At 37.1% G+C, this 27723-nt stretch overlaps 1 protein-coding gene across 3 annotated transcripts; it reads right to left on the reverse strand.

The window, feature by feature from the left end:
• Positions 1 to 2237: 2237 nt before the first annotated feature.
• Positions 2238 to 27030, reverse strand: arpp21 (cAMP regulated phosphoprotein 21). Of its 3 annotated transcripts, none has more exons than XM_088328494.1 (19): positions 26840 to 27030; positions 20905 to 20994; positions 20709 to 20835; positions 19342 to 19404; positions 19222 to 19282; positions 18716 to 18854; positions 14012 to 14149; positions 13835 to 13934; positions 12151 to 12246; positions 12037 to 12074; positions 11907 to 11966; positions 10326 to 10513; positions 8992 to 9111; positions 8805 to 8905; positions 8343 to 8411; positions 8091 to 8267; positions 5363 to 5423; positions 3737 to 3816; positions 2238 to 2579 (listed from the first exon to the last, which is right to left on the reverse strand). In XM_088328494.1, the coding sequence occupies exons 3-19, from the start codon at positions 20826 to 20828 to the stop codon at positions 2478 to 2480; spliced, it is 1713 nt and encodes a 570-aa protein (XP_088184620.1). In that variant the 5' UTR covers positions 20829 to 20835; positions 20905 to 20994; positions 26840 to 27030; the 3' UTR covers positions 2238 to 2477. The 3 variants fall into 3 exon arrangements, with proteins under 3 accessions (XP_088184620.1, XP_088184622.1, XP_088184621.1); XM_088328496.1 differs by having other exon boundaries at positions 3737 to 3813; positions 26840 to 27024; XM_088328495.1 differs by having other exon boundaries at positions 20905 to 20991; positions 26840 to 27023.
• Positions 27031 to 27723: the final 693 nt, after the last annotated feature.

Consider the following 27723-nt stretch of genomic DNA (forward strand, 5'->3'; position numbering starts at 1 on the left):
ACAAAGTATTATTAACCATATAAAATGAATTACATTTTTATATTCTATTTTTTAACATCAGTAAGATTTGTATTTTATTGAAATATGTTTTAATATCTTTTCATTTTTTTTACAACAAAACATTTAATACAATAATGGAATGACACGTTTACATTTATATTTTTAATTTTGTTCAAATAAATATTAAAAACAAAATCTTCATATAAAACTATTATTTTTTTTATTTATTACAATATCAGTTTTTGTTTTCATTTTTTACAACAAAATGTTCATTTTTAATAGATACGTTAATAAACTAATTTAAGGCAACATTAGTTTTTGAATTGTATATCTTTTCAAAGGCAAATATTTTTTTATGATTGGTTAGTTATGAGGTGCAGCGCAGTGGTTGGCGCGTGTGCGGTACAGTTCTGAGGTCATGGGATGGGACCTTCCGGTCTGGAGTTAGCATGTTCTCGCCGTGCTTGCGTGGGTTTCCTCCCACATTCCAAAAAACATGCACGTCAGGTTAATTGGCCGGTCCAAATTGTCTGTCCCTGTGTGCCCTGTGACTGGCTGGCAACCAGTTCAGGGTGTCCCCTGCCCACTGCCCGAAGATGGCTGGGATGGGCTCCAGCACCCCTGCGACCCTGCTGAGGACAAGCTGTGCAGATAATGGATGGATAGTTATTCATGAGTCATTCCTGTTTTCCAGTGCCATTTGCTTCCCGGTGACATAAAACGATGTTTTTTGTAAAAACGGCTTTATACTTATTATTGAAAGATTTTCTTGTATGCGGAACTGCCCTCTACCATATAACACACTGATATGTATGCAGGATACATTTATTACTCTGATATAACAATATTTTTGAAGGGAAAACATACAAGGAGAAAAGTAAGTACCACTCTCTAATGGACCTTTTTTCAATGTTTTCTTATCGTATACTACGGGATTAATTTAAAAATATGGTTAGCAAACACGTAAAAACCTTTGACAGTAATCATTGTTTACTAGCTTCTTTTTTGCACATTAGTAGTTATGGCTAAGTTAAGAATAAAATCCCCCAAACCCCATCACTGTTTCTATGAAACTGAACACGTCTTCCTTCAATATATTGCTCGTCTATGTATACAGATTTTAAAAGGATGAACTGAGGGACATTTTAGATCTCCACACATGTAAATATCACCGTAACTCTGCATCATTAGAGATGAGAATGTCCTGGAACGGAGTGGACATTTATGCTGTCTTGTGTGAAGTAATTTGTAAAAAAAAATGTTCTATCCTGTGCTGGACCAATACATATCTCTTTTAGTTGACATGTTGAAAACATTTTGGTTTTTTTCGAGTTACCATGCTGAAATGGCACCCAGTAGAAAGAATGACCTGCATATATTATTTAATATACTGTAGATTAGTTTCATCAAAAGGTTTTGAAACACTCCTAATATTTGAACACTCGATGGCCCTGTGTTGTCTGGGGCCGCAGAGCACTGCGTGGCGGCTGGATTCCGGACAAACATGGTGGCGACCCGAGTCCAAATTTTCGACCTATGATTTAAAAAAAAAAAAAAAAAAAAAACAATTAACATTGCTATTTAGGGTCTGGTATCGTCATGCGCCGCTGGCGAAAAATTGATGGAGTCTTCTCCTGCTACGGGTCACCATGGAGACCTAGTATGTTTCATGTGTGGGAGCAAACCCCTACCCTGAAAAACGGCCTGGAGAGGCATGGGTGCCGCCATGGTGTACTTGCCCGAGACACACCTGGTGGTTAAAGGGATCCGTGAACGGTGAATATAAGTTGAATTTTTTCCTAGTCAAATCAATGCTGTTTTATACCCCGAATGGAAGTTTTTTTGTACCACTAGGAGGCACTAATTATTACTAGCCCCTTTAAAGCAAAATAGTATATCTCTGTTGTAAGGTATTGGTTTCATAGTGTTACTGTAGATGTGTGTAATTTCTCTGTTTTTCTAATATTTCCGTAGTTGTATTTATATTGAATTTTTGTAGTTTTACTGTAGTGCTTTTGTAGTATTGCCGTAGATATATTTGTAGTATTACAGTAATAGTATTTTTTATATTGTACTTAAATGTTAAGTATTCCTGTGGTACGGTATACCGTTAACAGCATATTAGCAAGTCCATACGTAAACAAAGCAACCTTTAAAGAGCAGGTGGGACTAAAGAGTCCTAAAAAATGTGACGTGTTTGTGTGAAGGATAGAAACCAAACGAGGAAGCAGTACATGTGTATTTTGTGTTTTTATTGAATATATTCACACAGTGCAATTTTTGCCATCACTCACAAACTCACATATATATATATATATATATATATGTATTTATATAACAATATAAAACTCAATTTGGTGTATCGTATAAACAACTCAATACTTAGTGTCTATGAAACTTTGGTACTGTGCGTTAACGGTCAAGTGCTCGCTGTCCAAACATACGGGAAGTTTTTTTTTTTTTTTTTTTCCATCAGCTTATGCAGTCCAGGCTGGACCGCAGTGGGGGGGCGCTGGCGCTACCACGCAACAGCAGCCGTTCTCGCCCATTTTACCGGCTTGGTAGACGGGGACGCCGCCCTGCGGGAGAGGCGCACAATCAAAAAAAAAAAAATCACCCGGCTGTGTGTAATAATTGACAGTTGTGGCTAAGGACGGAGCTAATGTGACAAAAAAAATCCAAAAGATACATTTGGAAGACTATTCAATAAATTCCAGCCTGGATGAGTTGGATACACCTGGAGCGACTGAAAAGAGCTAATGGCTGGAGTTGGTCAGATCTAGTGGGAGAAGCCATTAGGCTGGTAGCAGTAGATAAGAACAAAAGTGGCTAGCAGTGAGCCATACCCTGCAGCCCAGTGGCTAGAGAATGGAATGGTAGATTAAAAAGGTGGAAGATGCCTCGATTACGAAGCTCAGTAATGTTCTCTTGCGAATTCCTAACACTGATGGGCAAAGCAGGAGAAACTAACAGTAACAATAGTACCTAGTCATAGCCTGCACCATGAGTGGCTAGAGAAAGAAAATGGAAGATGGGCCCCAGACTCTCAAATTATGAAACTCTGCAACATTGGCTTGCATGTTTTATTAAAGTGAGTGACAGTAAAGGATGAAGGAAGAGCAGCTAACAAACGCAGCAGCTAGCAGTGAGTTTTGGCCAGGTAGCCAAATGACCAATAAAAACGGCTAGAGAAAGAAACAGTAGAATGACAGAATTAACTGCAGTCTTTGCATGCATGAGCACCTGTGTAAGGCAAGTGTTACTAAACGACAAAGAAGAAACAGCTAACAATAGCAATAGCTAGTAGTGAGCTGCAGCCAAAAGGCGAACATGAGTGGCTAGAGAAAGAAACCGTGGGAAAAAGTCGCAAATACCTAAATCATGGAATCAATGTCGTTTGATTGCATGAGCAGCAGTAGAGGGCAAGTGACATCGAAGGACAATTCAGAAGCAGCAAACGATAACGGCAGCTAACGGCAAGCCATAGCCTGCCGCCGGCTAGAGAATAAAATGGGAAAAAGTGGAAAATGCCTGGATCATGGGACTTGGGGCTCAGCTGTGTGTGTTAATTTTCCTTTAAGTGCACTCGGACAAGCTAATTCTGTAAATGGACATTGGGGCTTCTGTAGTAGCTAGATGGATGCTAATCAATGCTGATTTGAATCAATAGTGTTGTATTTTGACACCACTAGGGTCCCTAACATCAAACACATTGCCCCTTTAAGGATGTTTTTACCTGAAGAATGCTACAGTGTTGCGGTGGAACGGCCGTGTACGACTGCTGCTGTGGGACGGCCACTGCAGGGGCGTAACCTGCTACAAAGACAGGGGGGGGGCAAAACATCATTAATGGAGGGGGGTGTTTTATGCGAGGGAGGGGTTATTTGACTCGCTACATGATATAGATGAAATATTTTTCATGTATCTGGGTGGCTGTATTGGTACGGATGAGCTTGAGCATCAGGGAAAGAGACCGGTTCACTGTGAGACCCTCACGACTGTATCTCAGACAGTGTAGCGGCCCCCTCCTCTAAAACTCATGGAGTGCGGGGTTCACGTGGAATTTCAGACAGGGGTCAAGTGAGGTTCCGGTGGATTTAAGGGGGAGCGCAGGTATGGTGTAAATGGGATTCATAAGGGGTTGAGGTAGAGCTCAAGTGGGGTTCAGATGAGGTTCAAGCGGAATTCAGTGGAGGCGGGGGGTGGGTGGTTAAGTGGGGTTCAGACGAGGTTGAAGTTGGTTCAAGTGAGGTCCAGGTAAGCCCAGGTATGGTTTAGGTGGAGTTCAGGTATGGTTTAAGTGGGGTTCGGGTAGGTCCAGATATCATTCAAGTGGGGTTCAAGTGGGATGTTAGGGGTTATTCTTACCCAGGGGTGGGCAACCATTTAAAGTCATGGGCCGCATTGTGTCAAAAAATTAGGCCAAGAGGCCCGTCCTATATTTCTCATTCATAAATAAATAAACATACATTCAGAAATGTATTTTAATAACTGATTTGAATGAAATTAGCTTCTTCAAATTTGTTTTGAAACTCTTTTTAAACAAAATAGATTAGATGCTTTTTTAAGCACTAAACTTGATATTTAGTTTTGTAGTATAACTGTACTCTTTTAGCATTTTATGTTGTAATATTTCCATTGTATTTTTGTCCTATTCCTTAAGTATTACTATATTATGATTGCAGTATTTCCATAGTAGTTTTTTCTTTAGTATTACCTGATATTACTGTTGTTTTTTGTAGTATTTGTGTTGTAACATTTTTGTACTGTAATGTTACTGTACCATTGTATTTTTTTTCTTTTCAGACTGAAGCAAAATAATACCTTAGGTTCCTGTTTTTAAGCGCTGAAGTAATCCCAGAAGAGTATTTCTGTAGTATTTTAATTGTAGAAATTGTAGTATCCTTGTAGTATTCCTGTAGTTGAGCTTTTCACACAGAATATTTCTGCAGTATTTCTGTCGTAACATTTCAATCATAGTATTTCTGTACTATTACTGTATCTTTGCAGTATTTTCTTGTATTATTTCTGTTGCATTTTTGTACTGCAGTATTGATTCTATAGTATTTTTTTCTTTTCGGCCTGAAAGCAAATTTGTTTATTAGGTCCCTGTTTTTAAGCACTACATTTCATATTCTGTTTTACACTCATTTTCTAGCATTTCTGTAGTAGCCTTTCATACATTGTTACTGTAGTAGTACTATTGCAGTATTTGTAAAGTATTTTTTTCTTTTCAGGATGAAAGCAAAAAAAAAAAAAAACATGTTATGTCCCCGTTTTTAAGGGCTAAATTAGATTTTGAAATTCGTAGTTATTTTCTACTATTTTTGTAGTGTATCTGTGGTATTACGTTAGTTCTTACCTGGGTCTTTGACCGGGTGTGGAGAGGAGGTAGGGAACTGGCTGTAGTAGAAGGCAGGCACCTGCAAAACAATGGAGGGCATTTTGTTATTATTATAACAATAGGATTCATTTTATTTATTCAAAAACTTACTATGGTATTTATGTTTTTTCTTGCATCCCAAAAGATGTCGCTTTAAAAAAGGTATGCAAACGTCATTTGGGATCATTTTTATGTGGCAAAAAGATTTTTATTATAAAAAAGATTCTGTATATTTTAATTAAATGTACTGTATCCTTTGCCCCCAATTTTTTTTTTTACATGCAATATTATTTTAAAATATATAGAAACGTGAATTTGATGTTTTGATATTTTATTTTTTATTTTTTTGTGCTCAAAATGTTTAAACAATTATAATACAAATATTTTCAGCAAATTCTTATGACATTTTATTGAAACGATTGAAAATCTATTCAACTTAAAATTTGATTTTGTAAATTTATCATTTTTATGTGCAATATTGTTAAATCTCTCTCGCTCTCGATATTATTTTATTGATTTATTTTTTGTAAATTTCATTAGGAAAATATATTTTCAAGTTATGTAAATTTGATTATGATTCGTTTTCAAATATAATGATTTCAAGAATTGTACATGCAATATTTTCATTTATTTTTAATGTATTACAACATTGAATGTTACGCTTTATTAAAATATAAAAAAAAAAAAAAAAATTTAAATATTTAAATATTCTATTTTCAGAGTTGCATTTGCAATATTTCCAAATATATATAATATATAATATCGCGACATAAAATGTTTAGACTTTTTCCTTAAAATATATTAAAAAAAATATGTAAGTATAATGATTTTATTCGGAAATAAGTTTTTTAATCTGATTTTTTGGATACGCAATATGTAAACTCTATAAATGTATTACAAAATCAATTTTTTGATTTTCCTCAAATGTATTTTTGAAAATTATTCAATTTTGTAAATAAACTTGTTTTGGTAGTATAATCTTCAAATTTTAATATGCAATATTTTAAAATATAGATTTGAATGTAGTACTTCATTTTCTAAAAATATTTTCTTTATTTGCCAATGCAATATTTAAAAATCTACTTTGAATGTAACAACCTAATTTTAAGGAAATTGTTTACTTATATTTTTAAAGAGTATTCGGCAGAGGTGTAGAGATGATGGATAACAGTGGAACGGTGTGGCAGGTAAGTCAGTTGTTGTTTGCAGATGACACAGCGCTTGTGGCTGATTCTGAGGAAACATTGAGAAGGTTGGTAACGGAGTTTGGAAGAGTGTGTGATAGGCATAATTTATGTGTGAATGTTGGGAAGAGTAAGTTGATGAAGTGTTCACGAGATGGAGTGGGTATGGGCGTTGTAAATAAGGTTGAATGGACAGGTGCTGAAAGACGTTGAAAGCTTTAGGTACTTAGGTTGTGATGTGGCTGCAGTTGGTGGAATGGAGTGCGAGGTATTGCACAGAGTGAATCAAAGAAGCAAGGTTTTGGATGCTCTGAGGAGAGTGATGAACAACAAGAGTATGAGTATGGATGTTAAGAGGGGACTGTATAAGAGTGTGATTGTGTCGACTGTGTTGAATGGTGCAGACACTTGGAGCCTGAACGCAGATTTGAGAAGGAAATTAGATGTTTTTGAGATGAAGTGTTTGAGGAGTATGTTAAGAGTGACAAGACTGGATAGATTCAGAAATGAAATTGTGAGAGACAGACCTGAAGTAGTAGTGGAACTGAGCAAGCGTGTGGATAAGAGAGTACTCGGTTGGTTTGGACACATGGAGAGGATGGATGAGGAGCGAATAGTGAAGAGGATCTACAGAGCAGAAGTAAATGGAAGGAGACCAAGAGGAAGGCCGAGATTGACGTGGATGGATGGTGTTATGAGTGCACTGGAGGAAAGAGGTCTAAATATAATGGAAGCTAGAGCTCTTGTTGGTAATAGGATTGAGTGGAGCGGTGTTGTGAAAGGATAGTGGGATTGTGGACGCGTTCTTAAGGATGGGCTGGGCACCCGTATGATGCGGCAGGGGTAAACCAGTGAAAGCTGTCGGGCCCTGCTGTTGAACAGAAGAGTGTGTTGTGTCACCCTGACCCGAGTGACATGGCCGCTTTCTTGTGTCCCATTTCATCTGGAGGGACAAAAGCATGACCAACTTGGGTGCTGAGTTGCCTAACTTGTTTGGGTGTTTGGGCATTTGGGTTGGCCGTGGTCCAAAAATGTGTGTTTTTTTGCTATTTTTTTTCCCCTTTTTATTTTTTTTGTTATTTTATGTGTTTTTCTTGCTGTCGGTCACCCCTCGAGGGATATGACCAAGGTAGATAGATAGATAGATATTTTTAAAATATTTAATGTTTGTAAATTTCATGATATCCCCAAAAATATTTCCCATTTTTTCAAAAACAATTTTAAAATAAATATTATCACATAGTTGTTTACACTTTTTTATTCAAATCTACATTTTGTCAATATTTACTATTCAAAATGTATAATATTTTTATCAAGTTTTTTATTTTTTAGATTTTTCTTAACAAATTGTTTTAAAAAAAATATTTGAACATTATTTTGAACAAGTCTAACAAATGCATTTTTTTTAAAATTAGAAAACAATTGTACTATAATCATTTTATGCATAAATTAACGAAAGTTATTAAACTTGATTAGATAAATATGGAAATATTGATAATAATTTGTAGATGATTTTCCTTTACCTGTGGCGAGGGCTGGCAGTATCCATGTGGGTTCGCAATTTGAGGCCCAGCAGGGGGCGCCGGTGGGGGCGGGGCAGAGAAGACATATCCTGGATTAGGAGGATAAAGGGGCGGGGCTTCCCCTGATGACTGGCAACCGACTGTCACGTGAGCAAACTGCTGCGACAGTTCTTCCACCTGGGGGAGAAAACATGGTGGAGGTTAACATGTATTCAAGGTCGGGGTAACAAGAAGTGGGGCGGGGCTACGTACGGGGGGATATGGCTGCGAGGGGGCCAACGGTAACATCTGTGGGGCCGTGTAGGAGACTGTCGAGTACACCTGCGACAAACAATTCGATTGGTTTCAAAAGTTTCCTCCCCCCTAGCCAGTCTTTGTATCAGGAAGATCAATCTCCTTTTAGCTCGGGGGCCACATGGTAGAAAAAAATCGTTCTCAAAGGGGCAGGACTAGTAGATCAAAGAGGACGAGAGAAGGAAAAATGAGACACAGAAGAGGGCAAAGAGACTGAGAAAGAAGGGGACAGAAAGAGGAGAGAGCGAAGAGAGCAAAAAAGTGAAAGAGAAGATAGAAAGAAGTAAAGAATCAGAGAAAAAAAGAAAAAAAAAGTCCAGTTGTCTTGGCAGTGGCACCTGGCTTTGGCTGAATTAAAACCCTTGGTGGGCCTGATCTGGCCTGCGGGCCGTACGTTTGACACCACTGCCTTATATGTACCTGCTGTGGTGGCTGCTGTGCAATCTGGCTCCTCATTGGCTGCTGAGCAGCGGGCGGATTGTAGACCACAGGGCTTCCATCAGGGTTCAGGAAAGGCTGGCCTGAAACATGAATGGCCATTTTGCTTTCAAAATGGAGGCCAATTAACGCCGTTGTTTTTTTGTGTGTTTGTGTGCGCACCCCCTACCGGTATGTGGGTTGACCAGGATGCTCCCCGGCGGGATGTTGTTCTCCAGAAAGTAGGCTGGGGTGTTTGGAGCCTCGGCCATGGCAGGGGGCTCAGAAATCCGGTAAAGAGAAATGGAACCTGGCAGGGGAGGGAAAGGTGGTTTAAAACTAAAACATTTGGTTTTTAGAGATGATTTTAGAGATAATTGAGAAGCACTGTACTAACCCAGTTTGTGGTGTTTCAACATACTACGTGTTTTTTTATGAAATTCTAAGCCCTTGTGGGTTTTTTTTGACATACTAACCCTTTATGACGACATCTTATGACAGAAAATAATTGAGAAGCACTGGCCTAAACCTTGCCCTAACGCTGATGCCAATTGAAGGAAGCAGGAAATAATAGACAATCGTGGTGCTGGTGTGAGTAAGCTAGCTAAGGCGTACGCTCGGTCGACATCTCCTGTTTGTACGCTATTGAAACAGAAATGTGTCCTCGAGAAAAGCGTGACTGTTCTTTCACGTTTGCGAAGCACGATTCATGACCAGATGGAGATACGCCACAACAAGCTAGCAGGAGATGGCGACAGAGCATAAGCCGCTGTCTACCTACAAGGACGGAAATCTTGAGGCAGCGACAGTTTCGACCGGAATGGATTTTTCCATGCCCGCCATGGCTTACTTTGAGCAATTCAAGAAGATGACTCCATGGTTTGGCACGAGGAAGCAGTGAGTGCAGGTTACAAAGCAGCGCTTTCTTTCATTTAAGGAAAATAAAATAATAACGGTATGCTGTAAAAAATAAATAAATAAAAAAAGTTTGGGTGTACGCTTATTTAAAGCTGGGGTGCGTCGTTTAAGGTGTCCTAAAAAGTTGAAAGAAGAATATTTTGCAATGTCCTACATATGGTTCGCTAGTTAATAGAAATAGTTACGTTCCCTGGTAAATTGATACTTTTACTATAGAGTAATTCAGTCACTAAGTTCCTTTTGGAAAGAAGTAGTGAATAACTATAACTAGTTCCCAAGCCCAACACTGGCATTTAATTAGTTACTTTCATTTTAGAAATACACTTGTTTAAAAAAGCTTTTGCCCAGTTTTCTTTTCTTTTTTTGTATTTTGTCACTTAACTCATTAAAAAATGAACTTTCATCCCCCCGAAAAGAAAAAACGAACATGTTTGTGCGATTTCCAAGGGTGCGAATACGAGCGGAGGTGCAAAAATGTTCATCGGGACTCTTTTTGCGTTAATTAGTTTGCGGCGGCAGATGTGATTAGCATGCGGCGTCTGGGACAAGTCGGAGGTGTCGGCAGCGCCGGAAAAAGAAAAAGGAAAAAAAAAATGGTGTTTGCACCTGTCGCGCCACGGGGCTCCCAGCCAGGATTGGCTGATTGGGTTGGGCAGGGCTTGGGGACAGGGGCGGTCCAATGGTAGGAGGACGAATCGGAGTCGGTGCTGCTCCACGGTGGCGGCTCAGTGCCATAGCGACAGTCCGTCTCGCTGCTGCCCGTCCAGCTGGAGCCCGAGCTGTCGCGGCTTCCTCTGCCGGCACAAAATGGACGCCTTTGGCGTTCAAACGCTATTGATTTATAAAATGTTATTTGGTTTCCTGTATTTTATGTGAAGTGCTTTATTAAAGCTGCAGTACCAAAACCCTTAAGCTAGCCTTAACCCAGGGGTCAGGAACCTTTTCGACCCAAAGAGCCATAAAATCAAAAATATTTTTGGGAGAAGAGCCACACCACCCACAGATTTGAAGACAAAATTCAACAAAACAGCTAAATATTCAGCGCATTTTATTTCACACTGTGATGTTTAATGATCTGATAAAATCTACAAAATAATAATGCCAGAGCCTGTATCCCATTATCAATATGAATATACTACTTAAAATTTGTCACCCTCCCGCGGTTACTTAAGAGTGTTGAGGCTCGTTTTTATGATGAATAATGGTTTCAAGACAAGGGGCAAGCAAAGCCCTTTTGTTAAAGTGACACAAAATACTGCAAACGAGGATACCAACGTATTTACCTTTAGTGCAGACAGTGCTTAGAAAGGAGGAGTACACGCGACGTGTGCGTAGCTCTGCCCATGCCCACTGCTCACCCAAGGAAATTGTTCAAGGTGCTTCGCTAGAGCTTTTGGGTGTTTAAAATGTGTTTAATGGCGCTCTCCCTATTCTCTCTCCCATTCACTATCCTTTTTCTCACTTTCTCTCACTCTCCCTTTTTTCCTCAAGCTCTTTGTCTCTTTCTTTATCTCTATTTCTCTTTCTCATTTCTTTCTGTCTCTCTCTTCAACTAGCTCTCTCTTGCTCTTTTTTTCTTTTGCACTTTGTCTCTTTCTCTTCTTCTCCCTCCCATGTTTTCTCTTTACCTCTTTCTCATTCTCTTCCTCTTTCTCTCTTTTTATTCTATTTCTGTCTTTCTCCATCTTTTTCTTTCATAATTTTCTAACTATCTTTATCTCTACTTATCTCTTCATCTTTCTATTGTTCCCCCCTCTCTCTCTTTCTATTTTTCCCTCTTTTTATTCTTTGTTTTTTTCTTTCTCACTCTTTTTCTATCTCTTTCTCCTATTGTTTCTCTTTCTCGTTTATCTCTCTACCATTCACCCTTTTTTTCTCCCTCTTTCTTTTACTTCAGTGACTTTTTTAATGTACTAGCCAGGCCCTTATGATTTTTTTTTCTTCTATGTGACCCCAAAATAAAATGAGTTTAAACCCTAGCCTAGTTTTTAAGGTGAAATAACAATAATGGAAGTAATAACTCTTCTGCAGCCTCCAACCCAATTAAAATTCACAGCAAGGAAGTAAAGTTGTCAAAAAAAAAAATAGCTGGGGAAAAAAAAATCCTGTACAGCCAAGGTGAGCGTGTCCTTTATTGGCGATGCTCTGCAATTACTCTGAGCCAATTAATATGATAAATGTCCCTACCTGAAGAGCTGCCGTCTCCTTTGGGTCTCGGCAAAAGGGTTAGAGTCCTCCGGGGGGGACCTGCATGCAATCGCATTCACGTTAATGATGGATTAAAGTTGACGAGGGGGGGGGGGGGGGGGGGTGTTACCTGCTCTCAAGATGGCCGCCGTCCAGTGTGCAGGCATGCTGTGTAGGGGGAAAAAAAGACGGTTTGTTTAAGTAAAAAAAAAAATCTGAGTTTTTAGTTGTGAGAGCGTCTCACCTCCTGGCCGAAAATCCTCTCTCGTATTCTTTGGTAGTCTTCCTCTCGCTCCTCCATCGATTTGCTTTGCTTGTGGCGCAGGTTCGAGCGGCGCGACTAGAGAGGAAAAAGGAATAACGTGAGAGGAGCCCAGCAAAAATGTGATATTGGAAATATTACATAAAATAAAAAATGTTGTAAACATTTTTTCCCCTACAAATTGAAACAAAAAATTAAAAAGATTAATATATATTTATACCCAATAAATTTCAAATAAAACATTTTTAAAAGGCAATCCTAAATTATATTTTATATATTTAAAAATCTTAAAAATAAAATTACTAAACATAGAAAATTAAAAGTATTAAAAATAAAATGAGTATAAATTTACACCGAAAATTAAACATTTTAGAAAAAATACTCATTAAAATATGTATGCAAGAATAATATTACAAATAAAATTAAAATATATATATTTTTAAACATTAAATCCAAAGTATTACAAATAAAATTTCTATATATTTATAGAAATACAATTACAAATCAAAGGACTTTATATTTACATACATAACATTTTAAAATCTCAACGTTATGAAAAAAGGAACAAAAATCTATATTTTTATACATTAAATTGAAAATATTAAAAATTAGGTTGATATAAACACACACACACACACACACACACACACACCGCTTATCCTCAGTAGGGTCGCAGGGGTGCTGGAGCCCATCCCAGCCCTCTTTGGGCAGTGGGCAGGGGACACCCTGAACCGGTTGCCAGCCTAGGGACAATTTGGACTGGCCAATTCACCTGAAATGCATGTTTTTGGAATGTGGGAGGAAACCGGAATGCCCGGAGGAAACCAGCTTGCAGGTGGATTTGATCCCATGACTTAAGAACTGTGCTGCCGATGTGCTAACCACTCAGTGCCCTGCCGCCCTCACACACATATCCATATATAACTCATCTCATCTCATTAACTGCACCGCTTATCCTCAGTAGGGTCGCGGGGGTGCTGGAGCCCATCCCAGCAATCATCGGACAGCGGGCAGGGGACAACCTGAACTGGTTGCCAGCCAATCGCAGGGCACACAGGGACAGACAAATCGCTCGCTCATTCACACCTTGGGACAATTTTGGACCGGCCAATCCACCTGAAATGCATGTCTTTGGAATGTGGGAGGAAACCGGAGTGCCCGGAGGAAACCCATGCAAGCACGGGGAGAACATACAAACTCCGCACAGTAAGTCTGGTAGCTGGATTTGAACCTAAACAGGAGGTTCCCAAGACCTTAGAACTGTGCCGCACACACGCTAACCACTGCGCCGCCGTGCTGCCATCCATATATATATAAAATATAAATGTCATATATTATATATATGACGGTATTTAATTAAAAATAAGGTAAAAACAAATATATATAGTTTCGTAAAGCAAGGAAAAATATGAAAAAATAGAATATTTAGATGAATACAATTACAAATAAAATGTATTTGTACATTTAAAATATTAAAACTCAATAGAAATAAATGTTTTTTATACATTCAATGAAAAAAAAATATTGGTACCAAAATTAATATATATTTTGACAAAATTAGAGCCGATTTGTTGGACAACAATTGATACCATGACAAATTTTCCAAGTGTAGTTTGAAATTGTCTTTGCAAAAGGAAAGAAATCTGTTCAAAAACTTTGAGGCCACCTGCTCATCCGTGCTGGCGTCCCTTTTCAGAATGCTTTTCCAGTGTTGGATCTCAGAAGCTTTGTCCTCCTGTACCTGATCCAAGAAACTCTGCTCCGGTCTGAGAGGAGAGAAAAAAAAAAAGACAATAACGACAACGGTCCGGTTTGATTGGCCGTGGACGACAAATGTGTTTACATGCGTGTGTTGCTGGTGCGGTTGATGATGACGGACTTTCCCGTCTGGTCCACGTTGTGCTCCATGCCGAAGAAGGCGGCTACGCGGTGCACTAGCATGCGGTGGTACGAAGACATGTGCGGGAACTTTTTGAACATGCTAAAATCAGAGAGATTCCAAATGATACAATTGATCTGATACTCAGGCATGAAAAATCACTAAGTCTTAAAAAGGGGAGAACAGCGTGGGGGAAAATTGCTCCAGTACACCCCAAAAAAATATCGACCTACATCGTGTTTCTGTGATCTGCAGGAGGCACCACACACATATAGTCCTTGGGGGTTTGCACAAAACCAAGATAAGGGATTAAGCCTGGATTATGTTTGTGCTCAATCTAGCCTCACATCGGCTGCATGAAGCAGGCTCAATTTAGCTCGGCTTAGTTGCTGTCGTGAGTTATTCTCTATAGGTAGGCTGATTCTGACCAAGCTAACTACCAGGGTAAGATGATCCCCATAGATCTGGCACTTCTCCTGTCTAGCATATAAAAAAATAATGGGTTTTAAGGCATTTCCATGGACTTTCTTGATATGTTACATTATTTTAATGATCCTGAATTAAACGGATACATTGCCTGTCTTCCACACACAGGAATTGTGGGTGCAAGGGTTATGGTTTAGGTTTGAGCTAGGGTAAGGGTTTAGAACCCGTAGCTCAAATTGTAAGACGCCTGTATTACACTCACAGGGTTCTGGGTTTGATTCACAGTCAAGGCAGTACATATTCTAGGATTAAGATTTTTGTCGGAGTAACAAAATCCCTAACCCCATTTGCAACCAAAACCCTAACCCCACAATTTGTACTGCCGTGCCTGGGGATGGAAGCCACTACCCCGTTTGCAGAAATTTAGGTAGCTTACCAGTTGAGCTACCAGTAATATGAAATGCTCCAAATCCTAACACTTGCTCCAACCAAAACCCTAACCCTAATTCCAACAAAAACCCTAACCCTTGCTCCAACCAAAACCGTAGCTAAAACACTAACCAACTAACCATGGCTTCAACACTAGGCCCCCAAACCTAGAATTAGTACTGGCTTGACTGGTGATTGAACGCACAAACGTATGTGTGTGGAAATCAAATAGGTTACCAGTTGAGCTACAGCTAAAGTGAAAAGCTATGAACCCTAACCCGACCTCCAACCAAAACACTAACCCACTAAACAAAGCTGAACCCCTGATTTCAGTATTTGAACTTATAGCTGTAAATTTGGCTTGGATACGAGTCTATAGCTGCATGGCCGCTATTGGTGTGTGAGTGTGAATGGTTAAGTGTGAAGCACATTGTAAAGTGCTTTGGGAGGTCTTCATTGACTTGAAAAGCTCTATATAAATGCAAGCAATTTACCATTTATACAGCAGGGAGAATATCTCCATGAGTAAAAATTCAGCATCCTGGTAATACCCCCTTGTGCTGGCCATGTTTTATTTGGAAACAAAGTTTATTTCTGCATTAAGCTTTTTAAGAGATGCAAAATCCTCCTTCCCTAACACACTAATTCTGCAAGTTCAATGTTGCATTAGTGCTCTGATGATTTGCTAAAGGTGTGCAAAACATTTAAATATGTACCGTATTTTCCGCACTATAAGGCGCACCTAAAAGTCTTATTTTTTTTCAAAAGCTGACCATGCGCCTTATAACACAGTGCGCCTTATATATGGCTCAATATTAAATTCGCAAGGTCTCGCAACTACGAGAAACAGCCGCCGACTCCATTTTTCGCGCTGTGCATACTGGGAAATATTAAACGATTGGTAGTTGCCGGGGCTCGTGTTGTATTTGTTTACTAAGTGGCAAAATGGCTTCCCCATTAAACTGCTTAATTCATATTCAACAAATACAGTATTTGTCTGAATCCAGGGTTTTGACTGGTGAAGATGTAAAGCACAATTTACCTTAAACAAACGCAGAATTATTCAGAATGTCACGTTTGACAGAGCGAGAGAGCGAGAGAGCGAGAGAGCGAGAGAGAGAGAGAGATTCTCTTTCATACGTGCATTTGTATAAAAAATGGCTCCTGTTAAGAGACACGCGTACAACGCCGAGTTTAAACTCAAAGCGATCAGTCACGCAGCACAACACGGCAATAGAGCGGCAGCGAGAGAGTTAAACTTAAATGAATCGATGGTACGGAAGTGGAGAAAGGATGAAGATAAGCTCCGCCAAGTAAGGAAAACTCAACAAAGTTTCCGTGGCAATAAAGCAAGATGGCCAGAGTTAGAGGAGAAACTTGAACAGTGGGTTGTTCAACAAAGAGCGGCAAGCAGAAGTGTCAGTACGATAACTATACGTATGAAGGCAACAGCGCTGGCACAAAAAACACCGGACGTGTTGGATGGCCCATTCACTGAGATATGGTCAATTCGAACACAGCAGAAGAAGAATTCGAGGGATTCGTCGATGAGGAGCTTATAGAGTGATCTTTGTTTTTCTTTTGTGTGTTTACGTTTTACATTTTACAGTTATTATGTTATTGCTTTGCACTCGTTGTTTTTGCACATTACGAGTGTCACTTTATTGCGATTGCACTAACGTTTCATTTAAAATAACAGTATCAGACGTTTTTTTCTTTGCGTGTTGACTAAATGGACAAAAAATAAAATGATATGTCGATGTTGTTCAAAGATGTTAAAGATGTGTCACGAAAATGCTTTACCTCAGAGAAAATAAAACGGCTGTTTATTTATTTTGGGAGTGAATGGAGTTGTGGAAAGCTTGTTTGTTAATAAAGTTCGACCTTTTTGAATATTTTGTTGACATTCCCTTGAGCGTGGCAACATCTAGAGGTTGCATAACGTAACTACATTCTCTACTGTAGTCAAGTCGTCACATTTATTTACCGTAAATAGCCCTTAATCCCAAAAATGTCTCGAAGGACTGCACAGGATTACAATTACAAAATTGCACAATTACCTGATCTTAAACCAGCATGCACTTATAGCGCCTTATAATGGGGTGCGTCTTATGTATGGCATAAGTTTTAAAATATATCATTCATTGAAGGTGCGCCTTATAACATGGTGCGCCATATAGTGCGGAAAATACGGTACACTACACTGTGTCTGTCGATGACAGAAAAGAAGCATATTGTGTTGCCATTAGGACGCAAGTTTGCAGATTGGGTGGGGCAGTTGTCGATCTTGATAAAATTGTCCAAAAAAAAAATCAAATAAAAACATCCTAAAAACCAAAACTCAACGTCATCGCTAAATACCCTGAGCCATGTGACTAATGATGGGTATCTCACTCACATTATGAAGAGGTAGAGAGGATAAATGGCCAGTTGTGCTACTTTTAATGTAAAAAAAAAAAAAATTAGGCCGTAAATGCTTCGAATCCTATCTTGGCCGAGCTCTACAGTCCCCCGTGCACCTTACGGAGAGGTAAAGAGGAAACACGACAAAGATGTGCTTCTACTTCTATTAATATATATATAATATATATATATATATATATATATATATATATATATATCTACTTTAATGTCGGTCACCCCTCTCGAGGGATATAACCAGGGTGGATAGAGAGATACACTGAATCTGTCTAACAAACTAAGCTCTACAGTGCCTCACTCGCATTAAGAGGAGGTTGAGAGCAGAGGTGGGAAGTAACGGAGTACAATCACTCAGTTACATTTACTTGAGTAAGTTTGGGGAAATTTTGTACTTCTAGGAGTATTTTTAAATCCCTATACTTTTACTTGAGTAAATATGTGAAGAACATCAAAGTCGTTACTTCGTTACTTAATAAATCCCCTCCACGTGAGTACGCAACTGTGTGTCTCCGCTATTCTGACGGAGACCTCTGGCAGGCTCTATTATGTTTAACCAAACAAATGTAGCCGCCTCTTCACGTGACCATATTCAACTTGAGTGGGGGAAATTTTGTTTAGGATGAAACAGATTGAAAATGTCGCTTAGCAATAGAATATTAAAACACAGAAGAGGAGGAGCAGCCCTGGCCTCACATCAAAAGCACGTTCCCCTAAAAAGGGTGCCAAACACTAGCTACAATATGCAATGTCTCCTTTGTTTGAGTTCATGGGCTAGCTTCTTGTTCTGCTTGCAGAGCCTGTCAAGATAAGTATTGGGGCTTTAAATCTGCTACTTGGCGCTGCATGTGCTTAATTTATTTATCTGATTTCTACTATTACTATTCTATTCTACTATTTTATTGTTTATTAAAGCACTTGAATTTACATTGATTATTTTAATCTACTTTTAAATTAAATGTATTATTTTTTGATTGGATCGAATTTGATAATCTGATTTGTTGTTTTAAAAGAATCAATAAAATGACATTACTATAGTTACTCAGTACTTGAGTAATTCTTTCACCAAGTACCTTTTAACCTTTACTCATGTATTTGGATGGCTACTTTTACTTCTACTTGAGTAATATTTATTCTGAGGTAACAGTACTTTTACTTGAGTACATTTTTTGGCTACTCTACCCACTTGTGGCTGAGACAAGTTGTGATACTACTTCCATATAAAAAAAAACAATATAGATTCTAATGAGGAACATACAGTACATGCTTTGAACATTTCTATTAAGTAGTGTTGCCATATAACCAATTTACAGTTTTTTTTAATTTTGCTGTCGGGCCGATACTTATAGAGTATTGCTGTTTTTTAGGTATCGTAACGAGCAGAAAGTTGTGTACCGATCTCCCGTGATGAAGGCCACCATGTCCTGCTCCAGCTTGAGGAGCATCATGCGGTCTCGTGGGTTGCTGTTGAGGATGTCCACAATGAAGCGCTGGAGGTCCACGCCTGTCGAGTCGCGGTACTCCACGTTGCTCTCTGCACAAAGTATTGCCATTTAAGTGATAAAAACAACATAACAGGTAGTAATATTCTGCTCTAGTATTTTTGTAGTATTCTTATAGCACTTCTGCAGTACTATTTTTGTAAAGTTTCTGTCGTATTTTTGTAGTATTTCTGTAGTCTAGTAAAGGACCAAGAGAAAAACTGAAATAATTATTTGTGTTGTTTACTTGGTAAATAAAGTTGTAACACAAATGATCTTGGTTTTTATTCTTCATTGTCTGTCTTGCTGCGACTAAATAGATGCCGTATTGTGTTTGTACTTAATAAGGGCATTTGCAATCAATAATAAGGTGGCAAGTGCCTGAGGTAAACAGGTATAAAATTGTCATCCAGCGCTCACCTTTGGGAACATCTCCGCTCTTCTCAAATTCATCCTGATTGGAAGCTCCGTCTACCTTTACCTGTGGTGCCGACAGGAAGTGATGACAATGCCGGGGGTAAAGGAAGACGGATGACTCACCTGAAGCGGCTCTTCTTCAGGGAGGGTGTCGTCACATACGGCCACGCCTCGCATTAATTTCGCCTACAGAAAAAAGCGGCACAGGCAGGGTTTGCACAGCTTTTTCATGGCCAAATTTAAGCACTATTTAAGGACTTTCAAAACCAATTTTGCAATTTCTCCAGTACCTTTAAAGAAAAAAATCATGTAGTTTAAAGAGGCACAAATGTATCTATGATTTACAAATGTGATTATATATCTTGCATGTGCATTTATCAAGACATATTTTTTTAGATCTTGAGTAAATCATGAATACATTTGTTTTTGAGACAATCGCCCATCAGTGAGACAAACTAAAAAAATTAAGTTGCAGGAAGATCTTCTCAGTTTACCACTGGGAAATACTGCCTTTTTTTATGGCCTATAATAAATGTTCAATATTGATTCATAATTCAAGCACTTTTGAATCCTTGATAACATAAGATTAAATTTCAAGCACACGTATTATTGCAGTGTTATTTTTGTAGTATTTTGTAAAATACGTGCAGTAGGGTTTTTGTAGTATTTTCTGCAGTAGTACTTTGTTGTATTTTTGTTGTAGTATAACTAGCATTTTTGTATTATTTCTGTCGTAATATTTCTGTAGTAGTAAATTTGTAGTATTTCTGAAGTCAGATTTTTTTAAGTGTTTCTGTATTTTCTAGTATTACTGTAGTTTTATTTTTTGCTTTTACTGTAGTTTTATTTTTGTAGTATTTTTTAGTATTCCTGCAGAAGTGGTTAGCACATTTGCCTAACATGCGAAAGGTCACCGATTTGAGATCGGGTGGAAACATATTGGCCTGGAGAGGGATGGGCACAACAAGGCTGTATTTGCCCAGGACACACACAAAGGAAAATAGTGCCCCTACGACCCTAGTGCTTAAGGGATCCAACCAACTAACCAACCATATGTGTTGTAGTATTTCAGTCATAACATTTCTGTAGTAGCCTTTTTGTATTATTTTTGTTGTAATATTTCTGTTGTAGTATTTTTGTAGTATTTCTGCAGTCTGATTTTTGAAGTATTTCTGTAGTATTACTGTAGTTTCATTCTGTCCTCTTGACGCTTCAAAGGACAATGCCGTTCAAACTCTTGCCAGGTGTAGCTAATCACAAGGGAAGAAGAAATGCAATGGCAAAGCCGAAACACCAGATAGCAGTGTCAGCGTCATTTTTAAGAGAATTTGTTGGAAACACTGCAATATTTTTTAAGCAATTACAAGCACTTTTCAATCCTTGAAAACAAAATATTACATTTTTAAACATTTTCAAGGATTTCAAGGCCCTGTACAAACACAGCATAGATGAGTTCTGGCTCCGAGGCTGATGGTTTTTTCTCCGCTTACCTTGACCTTTTTCTGGTGACAAAGAATCTTGTCGTCCTCCCGGTTGGTGGAGGAGCCACCAATAACATCACAGGAGGCCACGTTGTGGGCGTGGTCTTCTACCACCGCCGCAGTTTCCATCGTACTTCTGCAAAAATCGTCAAAAATGACTCCATGCACTTTGCAATCAACAGATTCTCAATGCGTGCGTGCACACCTTAGCTCAGTGCTGGCAGGTGAATGATGAGGTCATATATCCCATGATCCCACGAGGGTAGCCACCAGAAATGCAATTATCCTCCTCCTTCTTTTCACACAGAGGGCGGCAGAAGAAAGAACAAAATAATAATAAAAAGGCTGTGCGAGGAGGAAAAAGATTTTATTGGTCGTGCATGTGCACACACACACATTGGACTGCTGCAGCTGCATAAAGACGTGGCTTTTTGTGTGTGTGCGTCCATGTGAGATTCTCCTGCCATCTAATTGGTCCTCAAATCCTATTACAGGAAATGCTCGTGTGCGTATTTACATCTTTTCTTAGCAGCAGCTGCTGCGGCCAAAATATTCCCTGGGAAAATTCCAGAAGAAAAAAGGGTTCCGCCTTTCGACGACCCTCAGGGGAACGTTTTATCCTGCCGTTGACACCTGAGACTTGATAATGAGCCAGGAGGATGCTGGGACGGGGAATAAGGGATGGGTGGTTTTGGCGCTATAAGTTTTTTTGCTGATTAGAAGAAAATAAAGAAAAATAAGAGTGGATAATCGTAGAGAGTGGACGGAATATTAGGTACACTCTGGACTAGTCGCCTACTAATATGGCAAGTCAGTGCACTCAAGAATTGTATTCATTTTATACTATAATTTACATTTTATTTGAATCAATTTGATTTTAAATTAGATGCTATCCCTGCCCACTGCCCGGAGATGGCTGGGATGGGCTCCAGCCCCCCCGCGACCCTAATGAGGATAAGCGGTATGGCTGATGAGATGAGATGAGACTATATTATTTTAAAAGATTTGTATACAAGATTTTATATTGTGCATTTGTTATTTGATTACATTTTTAAAATTACATATTTTTTGTACTATAATTTTAGATTTTAATTGATATAATATTTTCGATTTTATATTATTTTACTTTTTTTATTTAAGATTTTATATATTTATATATTTTAGTAAGTTCAGGCTGTCCCCTGCTCACGGCCCGAACATAGCTGGGTTTGGCTCCAGCACCCCCGCGACACTGCTGAGGTAAGCGCCACAAAAAATGGGTGGATGGATGTGATTTTTTTTAATATTGTACCATTTTGTATTAGATGTTTTTAAATTTGATCATATATTTTCAATTAATTATATTTTTATTTCATATTATAAGATATATTATATTTTATATTTTAAAAAGGATTTTACATTGTATTTTATATTTGATTTTTTTATATTAGATTATTAGATTTATATTTATTATTATATTGTATTTTTTATAATATATTAATTTACATTTTAGAATATATTTTACAAATTTGTATTTGACGTTATATTAATAAATATTATCTTGTCTTTTATTTCATAAGATACTGAATTTAGATTTGTTTTTATTACATTATTTAGAATACTATTTTAATTTAGATTTTTTATTTTACATTTTCTTATAATACATTTAATTTTGTATCTGTTTATACGTTGTTTTTTATATTTAATATTATATTATTTTAAGTTTGATTTTTATCTTATGTATGATTTCAGGTTTGTATTCATATTTGTTGTTATTTTAACACAAGCCAAGAGCTACTATTTTTGTTACTTACAGTATTAGCAAATAGGGCTACTAGTTTGACACACATTTTCAAAATAACTCCTCATGTTATTTTTATGTTGTTACTGTACTCTTACTTTGTAATTATTGGAAGCTTAAATTGGTTTCGGAAACGTTTGCCTTGAATAAGGACACCGAGTGATTACCATATATAAATCGTGCCTTCATTTTAATAATAATTTTGGAAGAATTGATCTCCTATCATGATTTCTCATGCCAAGTAGAAATCACATTTCCTAGAAAACCACAATGAGATGGCAGAGAAGGGGCGACACCATCATTTTCACAGGATGGATGGCCGGCTGGGGGGTTTATTCAATTTTTTCATTTTGATTAAATATACATAAAGACATCTATCTACATGCTATTTTTATTAATGTTTTTTTTTAATAGAATAGTCAAATAGGTCTTGAAACGCCCACAATAATGCAAAAAATATAAGTAACCAGTGTTCTGTAGTATTTCTACAGTATAAAATTTGTAGTACATCTGTAGTATTTTTTTGTATTATTTCTGTCATAGTATTTATGTAGTAGTATTTTCTTAGTATTTCTGATGTCTGATTTTTCAAGTATTTGGTTCTTTGTAGTATGTGTGTAGTATTTTTGTAGCATTTCTCCAGTCTGATTTTTTAGGTATTTCTATAGTTTCACTGTAGTTTTATTTTTTTGGGGTATTTTGTAGTATTCCTGCAGTGCATTTTTGTCGTAATATCCCTGCAGTAGTAATTTGTTTTAATTCTGTTGACATTTTTCTGTAATAGTATTTTTGCAGTGTTTCCGCAGTCTGATTTTGGAAGCATTCCTGTATTTTTTAGTCTTTCTGTAATATTTTGTAGTATTACTGTAGTTTTATTTTTGCAGTATTTTGTTGTATTCCTGCAGTGATTTTTTTTGTACTTTTTCTGTCATAATATTTCTGTATTAGTATTTTTGTTTTATTTCTGTTATAATATTTCTGTCGTAATATTTTAGTAATATGTCTGTAGCATTTCTTTATTTTCGAAATGAAGGCAAAATAATCTAGGTGCCTGTTTTCAGCACTAAATTTGATATTTGGTTTTGTAGTATTTTTGTTGTATTCCTGGAGAAGGCACACAATATGGACAACAATGACACAAATTAAACAACAATTTTGATTAGTACTACTTTATTTACAAATAAATATACTTTCATTACATTTTTACCAATTTTGTTTGGCGGACCTGATGAAAAAGCCCTGCATGTGGCCCGCAGGCCATAGTTTGCCCACCCCTGGTCCAAGCACTACTTTAGGACCAACTTGAAGATTTTTATTGTGTGAAAATTAGCAAGAAGAATAATTTTGTGACTTTTTTATTTTTAGGATCATTAACCGCAAGAGGGGTGCTCTACTGATACTATCTGAACTGGGCATACATATTTTTCTAACTATTTTAGCAGTAGTGGTCATGTTGATTTCTATTCTGCAAGTTTAGAAATCAGAATGATGGCTATAAAAATATTCAAACAAAACATTACAGATTTTTAAAATTAAATTTATTCATTCAACCCTGTATCTTCATTTTATTTTTGAAATTGTTTCTATATTGTGCTCAAACTGATGTTACTGACAAAGCTGTCTGTAATAATTTCTTGTTGATTTTTGTCAGGCATCACTTTGATTACCAATGTGAAAAATGGTGTTCATTGTCAAGAACTAAAAGAAATAAACACTACTGATTTTTTATTTTATTTTGTAGTTGTCGTGTTAATTTCTATTTCGCAAGATAGCAATTTGAAATAAATTTCTGTTAGTTATTTTATTTCACTCGGATTCCTAATGTGCTTAAATCTCTGGATTGTCGATAACTATTAAACAATACATAATTGTTTTTAATGATTGTAAAGAATGGGAACATCGTTTTTTTTACTATGATTCCTTCTAGTTAAAATGGTTTCTACCGTGAAACCTTTTTTCCTAATTTACAAAGATTTCTTTTATTGTGTTGATTTCTAGTATGCAAGGTTAAATATAATGAGTGACTTACAAAATTACGAAACTTTGTTATTGTTTACCAGTTTATTATTTATTATGGTTTCTAATTTATTAATGTATTTTCAGTTGTGTCGATTTATATTTTGCATGGTCGAATTAGTATATTTTGAGGAACACACATTTGTATTATGCTATTAAATTGATGTGACTAAAACATTCTTGTTTTTTGGATTTTCTTTAGTCGTAATTTTTTAATTGTGCTAATATCGACCTTTTTTCTTTTCTTCGTATTTCTTTAATTTTTTGTATTTATATTGTGCTAGAGTAAATTAATGCATAATATATTGTGCGACTGACAAATATGTGAAACTTTTTTCACTGCATAACTTCTCTATGAAATCGTTTTTTTCTTTCTCTTCTTTTTTCCCTATTTTTTTGCTGAATTGATTTCATTTATACTCACATTGAAAATCGTTAAAAAAATTACAAACAACATTAATTTTTTCCCTATTTTTGATCAATTGGTATTTTTTTCCCTATTTTTGATCAATTGGTAGCGTTTGTACTCTCATTGACAAAAATAATAAAATAAAAGGTTCATTTTTTTCCTTTTTTTAATCAATTTATTTCTTTAATAGTCACATTGACATCAAAAATAAAATAGAAAATATAACAGAAAACATTTATTTTTTCCCTCTACTTTTTGATAAGAAACCCTTAGTTTTTCGCCTATTTTTTTGAATCAATTGATTTCCTTTATACTCACATTGTCATATAAAATAATGGAAAAAAAAAACATAAAATGTTCATTTTTTCCTTATTTCTTGATCAATTTATGTCATTTATACTCACATTGACGTAAAAAATGAAAATGTTATTTTTTTCTATTTTTTTAAACAATTTATTTCTTTTCCAGTCACATTGAAATAAAAAAGGGAACAAATAACAGAAAATGTTGACCCCACCCCTATCTCTAATCAGAAAATGTTGTTTTTTTTACCCTATTTTTGATCAATTGATAGCATTTATACTCAGGAGGTAGAGCGCTCGTCTTGGGATCAAGAGATCGCAGGTTTGATTCCCGGCTACTCCGTGTTATATGTCGAAGTGTCCTTGGGCAAGACCCTGAATCCCTAATGCCCCCAATAAGCAGGCCCGCGCCTTGCATGGCTGCATGGCCGCTATTGGTGTGTGTGTGAATGGGTAAGTGTAAAGCACATTGTAAAGCGCTTTGGGAGGTCTTCATTTACTTGAAAAGCGCTATGTAAATGCTGACCATTTACCATATACATAAAAATAAGAAAACTTTGATTATTTCTCCCCATTTTTGATCAATTGATTACCCTTTGTAATGAAATGAAATGAAATGATCTGCATTTATATAGCGCTTTTCAAGTCAATGACTTCCCAAAGCGCTTTACATTGTGCTTCACATTTCCCAATAGCGGCCGTGATCTGTGCCGCCCTGTAAGGCGCTAACCTGCTTATTGGGGGTAATTGGGGGTTCAATGTCTTACCCAAGGACACTTCGACATGTAACACGAACAAGCCGGGATTCGAACTGGGATCCCTTAATCCTAAAACGATCGCTCTACCTCCTGAGCTACTGCTGCCCCTTTGTACTTACATCGTCGTAAAAATAACAAAATGTTAAATGAAAACTTTCACTTTTCCCCTTTCATTTCCTTTATCGATTCAAGATTGTCTTTATTATCATCAAACTAAATATGCAATTGAAAATTTCGGTGTACAATGTTGATAAAAGACACTTAAAAACTAGGATACAATACAAATTAAATCAACTATGTATATACCAAAAAAGGAGACTATTTACAAATATTATAGTCACGCTGACAGAAAAAGTAATTTTATTCATTTTTTAAAGCAAAACTTGTCATGATATTGCGGTCTGCGACAGCGGCGACACGGACCCCATTCAACATAATAGTAGGCAGTTAAATAACTAATAAAAAGGACAGAATTTAAAAAAATAGAGCACAAAAACGGTAAAGAAAACGAGTCTCGTTTTCCTGTTGAACTGCTTGACAACGGGGGGGTGGTGGGTGGAGGGCCATTTTTCTATTTTTACCCCTCAGGAGGGGGGTAACGCCGGCTGTCGTACTAACTCCCCAAATCAACAAAATACTAAATTACAACAACAAAATGAAAAAAATATTTATAAACGACATTGTCGTGGAAAAAAACCGAAGCCGTTGTTTGCGCATGCTCAGTAAGCCGGCTTCACAAAAAAAAAATCAAAACGAGAATCCCATTTGATTGACAGCTTTCATTAACGTTAAAAAAATGGAACGTAATTCGACTAAATGATGATTTTTCAGGGACAGGGGTGACACAGAAGCGAAGGGGTGGAATAAAATCTTACCTGGAAGGGTGGCGAGGCTCTCTTTTCGTCCGTTTGTGAGCGAATGTACGGCGGGCTGCCTTTCCTCCGCTATTTGCTCACCTCTTTTAGGCTCGGGAGGGGTGCAAGTGCAATATGGGTGGGCGGGGCTAAAAATGTACAGCCCCTCCTCCTTCGCCTCAGTGACCAGCAAAACTCGAAGGCTCACCTGTTCTCTTTACCGGCAGCCGAGAAAATAAGAGAGAAAGAAAAAAGTCACGTGACTTGAGGGGCGTGACTCAGCGGTTATTTTTCGTTAAAATATAAAAAGAAAAAAAAAAGTTTTTTTTTTGTAGTATTTCTGTAGTACTATTTTTTCTAGTATTTCTGTAGTAGTATTTCCGTATGGTATTTTTGTATTATGGACATACAGTATTGAAGAATTATTTTTGTTGTATGTCTAGCATTTCTGTAGTAGTATTTCTGTATTATTTGTGTTATATGTCTGTACTGTTTTGGTAGTATTACTGTGGTATTTCTGTTCTATTTCTGTTGTAGTATTTATGTAGTATTTTGTAGTATTTCTGTGGCAGTATTTTTGCATTTCTGCAGTAGTATTTTTGTATCATTTTTGAAGTAGTTGTGCTCTGTTATAGCATTTCTGTAGTAGTATTTCAGTAGTATTTTTGTTATATTTTAGAAGTATTTTGGTTGTATTTTGTAGTGCCTCTGTAGTATTTGTCTTGTATTTTTAGTAGCATTTTGTAGTATCTCTGTAGTATTTTTCTTGTATTTTGAATAGTTTTTTGTAATATTTCTATGATATTTAACTCTGATTGATTTTGGTTGGAAGATCCTAAAGACCATGCAAAAGTTTGTACCTTTCATGCAAAGTCCAAGGTAAGGCGACATCGGCATGCTTTTTC

The sequence above is a fragment of the Urocampus carinirostris genome, chromosome 2 (genome assembly GCF_059441175.1).
Source record: "Urocampus carinirostris isolate Australia breed hairy pipefish chromosome 2, RoL_Ucar_1.0, whole genome shotgun sequence".
NCBI lineage: Eukaryota > Metazoa > Chordata > Actinopteri > Syngnathiformes > Syngnathidae > Urocampus > Urocampus carinirostris.